General features: G+C 43.5%; 1 protein-coding gene across 1 annotated transcript in view; it reads right to left on the reverse strand.

Annotated features, from left to right (window-relative positions):
- Positions 1 to 943: 943 nt before the first annotated feature.
- Supt3h (SPT3 homolog, SAGA and STAGA complex component) overlaps positions 944 to 14,002 on the reverse strand; it is a 378,162-nt gene continuing 365,103 nt past the window's right edge. The window contains exons 12-13 of the mRNA XM_036167200.1: positions 4,432 to 4,525; positions 944 to 3,576 (exon numbers count right to left, since the gene is read on the reverse strand). Coding sequence (XP_036023093.1) covers positions 4,457 to 4,525 — 69 coding nt within the window. The 3' untranslated portion in view covers positions 944 to 3,576; positions 4,432 to 4,456. The remainder of the gene's footprint in view (positions 3,577 to 4,431; positions 4,526 to 14,002) is intronic.

Below are 14,002 nucleotides of genomic sequence, written 5' to 3' on the forward strand. Positions count from 1 at the left end.
TGTAGGCAGACACGAATGTTTAACGGTGTGCACGTCTGACAGATGTGCAGGACTTTAGGATTGGGCCCTGAATGCTACAGTCATAGACAGTGTATTTGCCAGAAGGATTGTCTTTTTCCAGTGATGCAGAAACCAAGTTCTGGGCTTGGTTTACCTCAGGAAAACCTGTTAGCAAAGACCTGCTAGCAAAACCTGTTAGCCACTTCGTCTTCTTACAAGAAAATGTTTGTTTTATCAATGCACCACAAATTGGAGGATAAATGTAGGAAAAAAATCAGAAGTAGTTAAACATGGCTATTTTTACTCACATCAGCTTAGATGGTAAATCCTCCAAACTCCAAGCATCTGGCTCTTGGAGTGTAGAATTATTCCAAAGGCAGCTAGCATGCTATGCAGGTCTGGGTCTGCCCAGCTTGGGAAGGGATACACAGGCGAGAGCTAAGAGTGGTTATGACCAGGGAGGTTCCCATACTGTCTCCCCACATATTCATGCACAAAAAACATGTAGCGTCTCACAGCCTGGAATTCTCAGCAAGTCTGGCCTGTAGTAGATGCAACCGTGGGGACTGAGGGTCTAAGAAGCACCAGAAAGTAACTTTAGGGCATATCTCCAGTGTGCCTGTTAGTGTGTCAGTGGCTTTTAACCACAGTAAAGCAACAATGTCTAGCCTAGCTGGTCTATAACAACCTTTGGGCCATTGTTGGGTCCCATTGGCCTTTTGGAGACATATAATTTGGCCTCTAAACATTGGTAGAATGAGATGCCAGTATTTCCTTTGTTCCTTATTCTACTTAAACAAAATATTTATTATTCTGAACCCTCCTCCCTCCCACTCTCTCTCCTACCATGAGTGTGTGTGTGTGTGTGTGTGTGTGTGTGTGTGTGTGTGTGTGTACACTCATGCACATGAATGAAATGCCTCTAGAGGTCAGAAGAGGGCATCAGATCCATCAGAGCTGGAGTTAACAGATGGTTGTGAGACACCTGACATCTGTGCTGGGAAGAAGTCGGGTCCTTGGGAAGAGCAAGCAAATGTTCCTAATTGTTCTGCTATCTCTCCAGCACTGCCCCCCACTCTAGGTCCACTTTTTTCTTACCAGCTGGAATTGGCTAACTGAAGATGGCTTATACATTCAGCCTTTAAACATAACACTTACAACTCCCTGTATCACCTAGCCTGGAACTTTTTAATTTCTAGAATTATATCACACAACAGACATTTTTCTCTGGAGGCTGAGGCAGTCAGGTAGATGGGGATTAACTCTCTACTTCCCCCAGGCCCTAAAAATTATTTTGACCCCAATGCTTAAGTCATGGGTTTCATGTAGACACAGCTTAACTGAGTCATTAAGAATTTTATTGGTTAAAGTAGGCATATATTTTTCCTAGTAGACGTCATGACATAACTGTAATAAAAATGTAATATCCAAGTAATCGCTGTAATGTAATTATAGCTTGGTCATAAAGTGAGATTAGAGGTCTGAGATGGCTGTTTGCGGGTGTGCATGTTAACGTCTGACTGCAGTCTGCTCTCATACAGTTCATCACATAACTGGGTGGCTGCAAGCCCAGCTGAGCCAGCATTGTCTAGGTGTCTTGTTTACTCCATCTGCCTCTCTGGCACTGTCATCCCGCCTGCCTTAGGTCCCTAAGCACCGTGGTCACCGAAACAAACGATTTTATACGGACAGCAAGAGTCGGGTAAGGCTGGCCCTTGTGCTCCCTGGGGAGGGCTGGAGCTCGGTGGGTTGCTAGCAGGTACTTTCTCCTTCGTGGCATCCCAACGCTCAGCGTCTTCCAGCTGAAGTACCCGGCACTTGGTGCCTGTGTGCCTGCAATCTGCTACAGTGTTAGCCTATTCTGGCTTTCAGAGGGAAGAAAACACCCAAACAAAGAGAACTGTTTTAGGCATTTGACCAAAATATTACTCTAAACAAAAGAATCTAAGAGTTTGTCATCACTGGAGACGGTTTTTAAACTGTAATAAATGAACTCCCACTGTCTGCTGTTTCTTGATAGCATGGAACACAAAAAAGATGAAATAGAAGCAAAAAGAAAAACAAATCAAAAGGACGAAAGCACTTGAGTCCCAATAATGAAAAGTGTTTACTTTCCACAGGGCCACTCTCTCCGCGGTAAAGACTTGAGAGAATTAAGTGGAAAGTCTAGGGACAATTCCTAAGGTCGAAAGCGCACACTCCTGAGCGGCGTTAGACTGACTTTAGTGCCGTCGCTGGTGCTGGCCTTCATTATTGTCGCTCGTCTCCGACTGTGCTGGTTCAGAAATTAACTAAATTGTGGTGTGGGTCCTATCCCGCTACGCTGTTGTGGTAAAACACCCCACAGGAAATCAACCTCGGGGAGAAAGGGTTTGTTAATCTTACAACTCCAGGCTACAGTCTGTCATTTCAGCAAAGTCAAGGCAGCCTGATGAGGGCAGAAAGAACATGGATGTATGCGTGCCCACTGCTCGGCTCCCCTTCCCAATGCTTACGTAATTCAGGACCCATAAAGGGAACGGTGATACCCACATTCAGTATGGGTCACCCCAGCTCAATGTTCCCAGTTAAAGGAAGTCCCTCACAGGTATGCCCAGAGACTGACCTCATCCAGTAATCCCTCACTGAGACTCTTGGAAGGTGATTGTACATTGTTGTCAAGTTGACAACAGTCCAAATGGACCATGACGGCATTTCTGCACAGGGAAGAAGGCTGAGCCAGAGGTTGGCAGGGGTGGCTGACGCCAGCCTGAATGTATGAGATCAGGAAAGAGGAGCTTTTGAAAGGACTAATCGGGATTGCTGGCTTTTACTTGGCGTCTCCTCTTGGGCTGCTGAAGAAATGTTATTTTTTCCTTAAACTTCGCTCTCATTAATCTTGTGTTAAGAGGGGTCTAACCCTGTTGGGCAAGCAGGTCGTTTTTGTTCCAATTAGCATATATTTCCGGAGGTGTTGAGTGGGTGAAGGGAAGGAAGCCCCAGCGTTTCTAAACTACGGACCTTGAGGGACTTGTAGGAAGGTGTCTCTGACATGCATGTAATGTGACTGACTGAGAAAGCTCCAGCTAGTGGGAAGTTATGGTTGGCTCTGGTGATTTATGCTAAACAGAATAAATTGTGATGGAAACATAAAATACTTTTAAGCTTACGCTCTTCTTACTCAATACAGATGAAACTCAATCTTCTTCCTTCAAAAGTAGACATTTAGAGAACCAAGGTCTCCATAGGAAATTGGTGTGTGCTGTTCTCATGCTGGCTATGGGGACTCTGGTTAGGAACTGAAATGCTCTGAGGTCTCAGCTCAAACTTGACTGTGTGTGCCCCCAAGTAAAGAGCATCTGACCAGAACATGAAGAGGCTGATGAGTTGAGCAAGGATGTCAGAGATGGGCCTTCAGGAGCCAAAGTGATCACTGTCTAGGTATTAGCAGTCTGGTTGCTTAGCCAGACTCCAAGGAACTGAAGTAAGAAGCTTATTTTGGGAGCAGATGGGTCAATGCCTATACCTGTGATGAGGACAGAGACAGGAAGTGTTGAGTTGGCTTGGTTTACTCTGACGGGCACAGAGAAATAAAACCTGTGTTTATAAACCAGGAAAGCACAGAGTTGGCCCAGAAATTGGGGGGGGGGGGAGAGAGAGAGAGAGAGAGAGAGAGAGAGAGAGAGAGAGGAAGGGTGTTATTTTCGTGCTTCTGAAAACTTGTAACAAATAACACAAAGTTTCAAAACTATAATTAAAAACTATTTTTAAAAGTCTTGATTAACAATGAGGGCTAAAATAAACTCCCGACAATTTTGACTTATAATTGTGGCTCCCTCCTACCCCATGATCTATAAGTGTCCCCTTGGCAATCCCAACAGTGAGCAACTCCTCTTAAGGCCATGGAGGTCATGAAAGCTTCCACTTAGTGGATAGGGAAGCCAAGGTCCAAAGTTAAAGCCACCACCCAGCTAGCTGGGGTAGGGACGGGATATATGGCGGGATTGAATTTGTGTGTGTGTGTCTGTGTGCACTATGCACGTGGGTCTGCATGCACGTGTGTGTGTGTGTGTGTGTGTGTGTGTGTGTGTGTGTGTGTGTGCGTCTGTGTAAAGGTCAGAGGTTGGCATCAGGCAACTTAATTGTCCCCATTTTATTTTGAGACAGTCTCTCTCACAGAACCCAGTGTTTGCCATCTGGATGGACTGGATGGCCAGTGGTCTCCAGGGATCTGCCTGGCCCCCTTCTAGCTAGCGTTATAGACAAATGTGACTATGCTTAGATTTTTTTGTAGGGTGCTGGGGACCCAAATTCAGGTCCTCATGTTTGCATGGAAGATTCTTAACCAAGTGAGCCATGTCTCAGCTCCTTAGCTTGAATTTTTAATGTCAGACCTAGGAAGACACAGACTTTAACCGTAAAGTAGCCAAACGACTTCTGGTGAGAACTTACTCAGAGGTTTACTCCAGCGTCTCCCTCACAGCAGTGTCTGCACAGCAGCATCTCTGCACAGCATCCCTTCTTCCTTCAGTGTCAGTGGCTTCACCTGAAAGATGAGGTCACCTGAAGTTCCAAACACTGTGAGGTCAAACTGAAAAGCACAACACGATCTGGAGAAATCAAGAACGCATTAGCCAGACTGTGGTGGGACACACCTTTAATCCCAGCACTTGGGAGGCAGAGGCAGGCAGATCTGTGAGTTCAAGGCCAACCTGGTCTATGGAGTGAGTTCCAGGATAGCCAGGGCTACACAAAGAAACACTGTCTCGGAAAAAAAAAAACAAAAACAAAACAAAAACAGTGGGAACAAAGAAAAATTATTCCAAAGATGTATAATTCATAATATTTAAAAAAGAATAATTCATAACACTTTAAGATCTATCAGGGTTGTCTGAGGTCAATTAAACTTTAATGACCCAGATTTCAGAAGAACGTCAACATTCAAACAAGAAACAATCCAAGAGGAGAATGGGCAAAGGACATGATTAAGCAATTCAGAGAAGAACATCGACTCTGGGCCAATGAACACACGAAACATGTTCTACTTTGGTGGTTCTCAAAAATACAAATAAATGCAATGGTCAGGCTCCTGCACTAAACTGGGAAGGATTGAAAAACATCAAGATTGGTAAAAGCACAGAGAGGCTGATTTCCAAGCATGACTCATTAGCATTCAAAGTCCTAAGATCGGCAGAGAGCAACTTGGACACCTAAGGTATACAGCACTTCCAAACCCAGGAATTTAACCCAAGGTGACTTTTCTAGTCCATTCCTCACTGTGATGAACACCATGACCAAAAGCAACTTGGGGGAGAAAAGGGTTTATTTCAGCTTATGGGCAATAATAGTTCATCATGAGGGAAGTTGAGGCAGGAATCCCAAGCAGGAACTTGAAGGAAGACCTGCTTGTTATTCTATGTAGTATTGCTCCTAACCAAGGGATTCACTTCACATCCAAAGAAGTACAGTACAAACCATGGAGGAATGCTGCTTGCTGGCCAAGTGCTGCTTAGTCTCAAGTAGCTTTCTTACATAGTTCAAGACCACCTGTCTAAGGAATGGCACTGCCCATGGTGGGCTGCCCCCCCCCCCCCGTATTAATTAACAACCACGACAATCTTCCACAGACACACCCACAGGCCAATCCGATCTATGCAGTCCTTCGGTTGAGACTCCCTTCTCAGATGCTCTAGGCTGTGTCAGGCTGATGGTTAAAGCTAACTCAGACAGGAAGCAAACAAAGATTGCTACAGCCCATGCTGTGAATCAAAGACAGCTGCAAACTCACCGCTGTTCTTCTCCTTCACAGTTTATTTCATTTCTCCTTAATCTGGACTGGCTTGTGACTAGCTCTGTTTGTAAAACACAGCAGAAGCAAGGTTGCGGGACCCCTGAGATGAGTCTTGAGAGGCACAGCAGTTTCTGTTTCCTCTTCTTGGAAGGCAGTTGCATTTTCAACCAATCACGTTGAGGCTACTATGTTGAGAGGGAGCCAGAGCTTGACATGCAAGGAGAAAGGCCATGTTGAGGAAGCCACCAAGGTGCCTCTTAGATGAGGACAGCCTTTTGGACCTTTCTGGCCTACCTAGGCTGCTTGCTAGAAGGCAGCTGAGTGACATGTTACCCGATGAAGCCAAGTGGAGCAGAGCTATCGAGTCAAGGCCTGTGGAATCCTGATTCCAGAATTCTGAGGGTAGTAAATCATGTGTTACTAACTCAGTAAATTCGGGGTGGTTTCTTTGAAAGATTTGTTTTATTTGAGTGTGTGTGTCTGTGTGTGTGTGTGTTTGTGTAGGTACCCAAGAAAGTCAGAAGAGGGTGTTAGACACCATGGATCTGGAACATCACACTTGTGCTATGTTTCTTTAGGCTCTTCTTAGCTCTGATGGTTTCTTAGACTCTCTTTCCATCTCCCTTCCTTTTGTGCACATCTGTATGCGTGCAGGTGTGCACAGGTGGTAACACATGTGTAGATGTCAGAGAATGAGCGCAGCCATGGCCTCTCCTTCCACCTTATGTGATGTTCGTCACTGTGTATACCAGGAAACTGGGCCAGCGAACTTCTGGAGACGCTCTTGTCCTCCTTCCTCATCATGCCACAGGAGCACTGGGATTTCAGATGCATGCTACGTGCCTGGCTTTCCATGGGTTCTGGGGATGGGAACTCAGGTCCTCACAATTGCACAAGTGCCTTACTCACTGAGGTGTCCTCCCAGCCTGAGTGTTTCAGACCTTCTTGGACAGTTTTGGGGAGTATGATTGGTATTTTTGTAAAATCATTCAGCAAAGAAGGGATAGATGAGAATGTCCTTAATGTGATAAGAGCAGCAATGGAAAAATCTGACGGCTAACTACACGGCAAAACTGTCCATCCTTACCATCGCTGCTCAGCACTGTACTGGAGATTCTGGTCGCTGTGATAAGACAAGAACTAAATAGCACACAGGTTAGAAAAGAGGAAAAATTGCTTTAACCTCAAATAACAATCATCTGTGTAGAATATCCCAGGAAATCTACTCCGACCCCACAAAACAGTTACTGCTAGTGAGTGAGTTCAGTAGGATTTCCCCATAAAAGTTTGATATGCAAAACATTTTTTCTAAAAACAACGAATTTCCAAATGTCGGCAGTGAATTAGAAGCAATCACTCTTATGGCATTAACCATGATGCAGCCATGTGTGAGTCAACAGAACAGGGACTACGTTTATACCCTGAAAGCCACGAAACAGTAGTGAGTGGTGTAAGCAGAACAAGCGGAAAGCAGTACACACCACTCTCACTTGCTAGGATTAATGGTAGTTATCAGTTCCTTTGGAGCTGGCCATAGATTCAAGGCATTCCAATGAAAACCCTAGGAATATTTATCTGGTCCTGACTTCCTAACTTAGTCTAGCCACAACAATAAAGAGATGCTGTCGCAAGGAGAGCACATATAGGCCAGTGAAACAGAATGTAAATCAGATTCACACTTTTGCAGATTGGTTTAGGGCAAGGTCACCAAAATAGCTTGGCAGGAAAAGGGATGTCTTAAGAGATGGTCTTTACACAGGCATCAATATCCAATCAGAAAGAACTCTAGTCCAGTGGTCCTCACCCTTCCTGATGCTGCAACCCTTTAATACATTTCCTCATGTTGTGGTGACCTCCAACCATACAATTATTTTGTTTCTTCATAAATGTAATTTTGCTGCTGTTATGAACTGTATTGTAAATATCTGTGTTTTCTGATGGTCTTAAGCAATCCCTGTGAAAAGGTTGACTCCCCCAAAGGGGTCACAACCCACAGATTGAGAAATGCTGCTCTAGACCCTTACTTCACACACAGAAATAAACATAAAATGAATCAGTGACCTAAAAGTTAAAATTTAAAACACCAAGAAGAAAACGGGCCAAAGTCTTTGTGTATCTGGGTTAGATACAGGTTTCTTAGATGCAAAATGCATGAACCACAAAATAAGAAAATTTGATAAATTCAACTTCAGAATCTCAAACTTCAGCCTTTCCAAAGAAACATTTAGGAAAAAAGGACCTCAAAAAAAGATAAAATAGGTGAAAACTATATTTCTAATAAAGGCTCTGTATTGAAACCACACTGTCATATGAAGACAACTGGGTTTTTTTTTCCAAGTGTCTGTGAACAAACACTTCAAGAGACAAGGAACACACAGAGGATAATAGCCTTAGTCCTTGGAGAAATCAGTGACACAGTCTAGGGCCTAGTAGATGGACGAAAATGAAATTACATGCCAAATACCCACAAGGTTATGAAGCAGTAAAAAATATCAAGTTTCTGGAGTGAGTGCCAAACGCTACTAGGCAAACATATTGGCAGTTTCTTTTAACGTCAATATTACCTTGATATGTAATAATTTCAGATATTCGCTTACCATGTTACCATGACTCTTTCCCAGTCCTGTGTATTTAGTCGATTCAAATGAACAGTCTATTGTATGGAGTTGACTTCTGAGCCCATCTACTGCCATCTTCATGGGATTGGTTGTGTCTACTTTGAAGAGTCAGTCATAATCAGCTGTGGACTGTTGACATCACCTCCTAGAAGGAGGGGACATGGAGGTCTTTGGACCTTCGCCTGGGTGTCCAGCCATTCATTTGTATGCAATCTTACCCTACTTGTATGCAGTCTCAGAGTCTAGGTGTGCTGCTAGAGTCTACAGGGTAGGGAGGACCACAAGAGAGGGTATACTACCTCTAAGGCTATAGGGAAGCCATTGTTCATGCTGGGCGAAGACTTTCCAGTATGGCTGCTTAGGAGTCATCCATGCTCCTTCAAGCAGCCCTTTACCCATGTTCTATAAGCTCAATAAACTCATTGGTCCCCCTGGGTGAACTGTGGTGGGATTATACTTTGGATTGTCCTTGGGACCTTAGGAGGAAGGGACCTTGTTCACAACTCCCCCAGGGGAGGAATTTTATCAACCAGTCCACACAAAGATCTGTCTAGCCACAACTCTCACAACTTCAACCTTAATAACTAAAGATTGGAAGCTATCTGAATGGGAGCTCAGTAGTGAATAGATAATCGAGCAGTAGGGTATCCATAGAGTGGAATATTGGCCATCAAAAGCAAGGTGGTGCTAAAACACGAGAGGATGGATGAGCCTCAAAAGCACTGTGCTAGGTAAAAGAAGCCTGACGTCTTGAACTCAACCTCACATGGAACCACTGTACTTTGTGTACCATTCTGGAAATGGTAAAACCAGCGATACAAGGCAGCAGCAATACTGGGAGTGACAGGGTAGCGGACCAATTACAAAGGGGCCTGGGAGAGGGGTTTTGGAATCCTGGATCTTGGTTGTAATGGTGCTTATACAATTGTGTTCATTTGTTAAAAGTCAATGAATTGTACTTTTCATCTGAAAAGTATCACTAAGTATAAACTATACTACTTTAAATTCATTTTTTTTGAACTGATATTTTTTTAACAGAAAAAATGGATGGCCATCTAAAAAAAGTTTGTGATGTGACTTGACAAATGCCAGCCCAACACTGTCGTAAGATGAAAATGTGAATAAGCAGGGAGATAGAGTATGGCTATAAAGTTTATATAACATTGCTAGAAACCAACTGCATCATAACTTTAATTGTAGTGGCCTTATTTCTTACTGTTGAAGATGCAATTTGAGTTTGGAAGCATCAAAATTGTAATTTTTTTAACTTAAAATTTTATAAAGTTTTAAAAAGTTTATGTGTGTGCCTGCCTGTTTATCTCTACAAGGACCATGGGCATGCAGGTTCCTGAGGAGGCCAGAGAAGGCATCATCAGATCCTCTGCAACTGGAGTTTTAGATGATCGTGAGTGATCTGACATGGGTGCTCACATTGAAGCTGGGTCTTCTGCAAGAACAGCAAATGCTCTTAAACTACTGAGCTCTCTCTGGCCCCCAATGTAAAACTTTAAAAAAACATTTAATTATTATTGTGCATGTGTGTGAGTATAGTTAGAGGACATATGGAGGTCAGAGGACAAGGGTGAGGAATCAGTTCTTCCCTTCTTGGGAGGCTCCGGGAATGGAACTCAGGTTGCCAAACTTTTGTTGACAAGTACTTTTACCTACCAAGCCATCTTGGTCCCAAAATACAAAAGAGTTTTTAAAAGGCCATCTTGAGAAACAGTGGAAGAAGTTCTGAAGACTTTTGGAGTAGGGGAGGGTTCCTGTTGGGAGCTGAGGCAGGATGGGAATAGATTTGCAGGGGTTTGCAGAGGTACTGAACATTCTTCCATTCAGGTGGCAAATGCTGACTGAACAGGGACTATGGTGACAGGCACAGTTCTGCGCAGCAGGAACAGCAGTGGGCAAGGAGGATTCAGCTACTGACTGCAGAGTCTATGTTCTAGATGAAGGAGACTGTGAAATACATCAGTGAAATGGTTTGTTAACAGACAGTAGGGATTAGAGCGAGGAAGGAACCAGGAATATGGCATTCTGGGCCAGAGGTTGAAATTTCAGGATTTTAGAGAATGGCCAGAGAGGTGTTTTTGAGCTGAGGAATCCCTGAAGCTAGCTTTTTAGGGGAGATGCTTTCAAACCACGAAGACTCGCTTGTGGTGTGCTAACATCATCTGGCTTACTGAGATTCATTTTGTTTCCCAATAATGATGTAAGAATGCTATTGAATAGGATAACTGGTTACGACAGATCATAAAAATGATTTATAGAATAAATATAATCTTCATTTCAACTGAACAGGAAAGCCACACACCTCCGTTCATTTCTACCGCCGGCCTCTTCTCTTACTGCCTCTCCTTCCCATGTTCACTGTGTGCGATTCTGGAAAAGCTGTTACTAATAAATTTTTACTATCATAAGCTGGGAAAAGGGGGTTAGAAAATTCAGGAGGAAATAGCCTGTTCATATGAAAACAATAATCGCATAATATTTATTGTCTGGGATTGAAATGTTTCAAATATGCAAAGTAATAAAATGTCAGGGAAAGCAAAACTTCCTAAAGTTAAAAATGTCATAAATTTCCCCCAAAATAAGACGTATGAAAAAAGTTCAGGTGATACTTTTGTCAATAGAAAAAAAGTTACTTACATCTAAGATAAGGTAGCCCAGAGCTTTTGGAGGACATACTCCAGTTGGCATTGAGAATCCAAGACCACCACAGGCACCCTAGAGCTGTACATGTAACAGTTGCCTTTGTGTGCTTGTTTGAGAGTCATTTATTAATGAAGTTGTTTGGCTCATGTTCCCCCTTTTTTAGACAGGGCCGTATATAGGCCAGGGTTACCCTGACTGCATAGAGTGTGTACAGGGGTGGTGGTGTCCACATGCCACAGTGTGCATGTGGAGACCAGGGAACAACCCAGGATGCTGGTCCTTGCTTTCCACCATATTTGAAGCAGGGTCCCTTGTTTGCCCACATTCTATGGGAATTCTGTCTGCATCCCTACCCCTGTAGAAGCACAAGGAACACAAAGGTGTTACTATATCTGGCTTTTAAAAGCATTGTTATTTTATGAGTATTTTGCCTGAATGCATCTCTGTGCATCTCATGCGTGCCTGGTACCCACCGAGGTCAGAAGAAGGTTTTGAATCCCCTGGATCTTGAATTACAGACAGTTGTGAGCTTCCATGTGAGTGCTGCAAACTGGCTTTTAAATGTGGGTTCTGTGGGGATTCAAACCCAAGTCATCAGGTTTGCACGTGGAACACTTCTCCAATGAGCCATCTCCTTAGGTCACATTTGTGGTCTTATTCAGCCTCTTGATGTTGGGATTTCAGGCATGTGCCACCACACCCAGCAGGCTTTTACTATCTCTTAAATAAAAAACAAACAAACAAACAAACAAACAAACAAAAAAACCCAACTACTATGATTGCAGGATCTTTCTTTCTTTCCATCAGGCTGGAGAAGGAACCTCAAGGCCTCACCACATTATTCAAGCATTGTTACCAATGAAGTGTATCAACCATCTAGGAATGGCCTTTAAATAAATGTATATTACATAAACCACAATGGCACATATGGCTTTATTTAAAATAAGATGACATTTGTCTGGGCAAAACATGTTTTTATTTACTCTATAGAGAAGTAGATCTAAGTGTCAGTATAAGCCTCTTGGTACAATTCCACGGATCCCCTTGGGTCCTGGACTAGGGTAATGCTCCATATTAATTTGCTTGCATAGGTGCTTATGAGTTCTCGAATGAATGACGCTACTCTTTAGTGGGAAACTATCACTTCCAGTCACAAAACTCTCATTTTTAGCCCTAATTCGAATATTTGGTTAAGTTCAGAGGATAAGTTCTCTGTTAGTAAATGAAATCTCATCCCAAAACACTCATAGTCTTTATAAGAAATTATTGAGAGAGGTGAGACACATTCTAAGATGAGCCACATTGAAGAGTGTAATGTCTTAGTAGTGTGCAATTCTTCTTTAAGCATGTGCAGATTCAGATGGCACACGAAGTTCTCCAGCCTGCAGCAGTGCAACTGTGGTCGAGGCTGTCTTTTTATGAGGTCCTTAGCCTCAGCAAACAAGACTCAAGTCACAGGAACCTACTCACAAAGGCCCTGAGAAACTTGACGCATGGGGCCTGGGCACATTCATCTTTGTTGTCAACATGACTGGATTTAGAATTACCCAGGAGACAAACATCCATCGTGCTGGCTGGTTTTAAGTCAACTTGACATAGCTAGAGTCATCGGAGGAAGAAGCCTCAATTGAGAACATGCCTCCATGAGGTAGGCTGTAGGAAAAGCCTGTAGGGCATTTTCTTAATTAGTGATTAATGGGGAGGGCTCAGCCCATTGTGGGTGGTGCCACCCCTGGGCTGGTGGTTCTGGGTTCTGTAAGAAAGCAGGCTAAGCAAGCCATAAGGAGCAAGCTAGTAAGCAGCACCCTCTGTGGCCTCTGCATCAGCTCCTGTCTTCAGGTTCCTGCCCTGTTTGAGTTCCTGTCCCAACTCCCTCGGTGATGAACAGTGATGTGGAAGCATAAGTTAATAAACCCTTTCCTCTCCAAGTTGCTTTTGATCATGGTATTTCACTGCAGCAATAGAAACCCCAAGACATCCATGAGTATTTGTAAAGGTTTTCTCAGAGGGGTTCTGTCACTAGGTGTGGTCTGGGACAGGTGTTTCTGGGGGTTTGGTCTCTTATTTGTAAGACCGAAGTAAGCACTCATACAAACTTACAGAAGTAGCAAGGTTAACTTTATTCCATGTAAAGAGATTGTACATATCAGAAATAAATACTGTCAAGACTGACACTAGGCCCTGTGAATGAACATATTAAAGGATATTGATTATTGTTTGGGGTCTCCTTTCATGGGATTCAAGAAAAGGAGGTGCTTGGTTGTTAAGGGGTATAATTTGGATGGTTCTCTATTTTGGTCGTCAGTTTTCAAGTTATATAATTATTTCTCAACTGTGCATATCCTGTCCCATAATGCATTTGATTTTAATCATATGCATACTAATTATGCATAGGCATAAGCTGGAAATAAATTCTCCCCGAAAACACTCAGAGAACAGTTTGCTATTTTGTGCATGTGCCCCAAACCAGTTCAGGCTGGACTGGCTGTTCTACCCAAGACATATAATTGACTAGAAACCATCCTGCCTCATTAAGAGAAGGAGAAATTTATTCCATTATTTGAAGTCAGGAGGCATGTGTGCATCTGAAAGCAGGCAGAGGTCCTAGGTTGCTAACAGGTTGCTAGGTGCATTGTTTAGGGAGAGATATGCACATAATCCATGAAGTTAAGGGCCCTAGGCTGCCCAAGTGCATTGTTAGAAGAGGTGTGTGTGTATGGCCCAAGCCAAGCGGAGTCCCAGGTCACGACACTATTCCCTATGCTCACTTGCCTAGGTGTGAGAAAGGAAGCCACACCATGAACATGGGCATTAATACCCCATGGGGCTGGGATCCCAGACTGAATAAGAAAGAAGAAACAAAGAGGAAGGCAGCTGAGAACTGGTATTCTTCGTTCCCTGCTTCCTGACTGTGGACAGTGTGGGCAGCTGCATCCCCAGTGCCACTACCATGCATTCT

Source organism: Onychomys torridus, chromosome 18, assembly GCF_903995425.1.
Source record: "Onychomys torridus chromosome 18, mOncTor1.1, whole genome shotgun sequence".
NCBI classification, from domain to species: domain Eukaryota; kingdom Metazoa; phylum Chordata; class Mammalia; order Rodentia; family Cricetidae; genus Onychomys; species Onychomys torridus.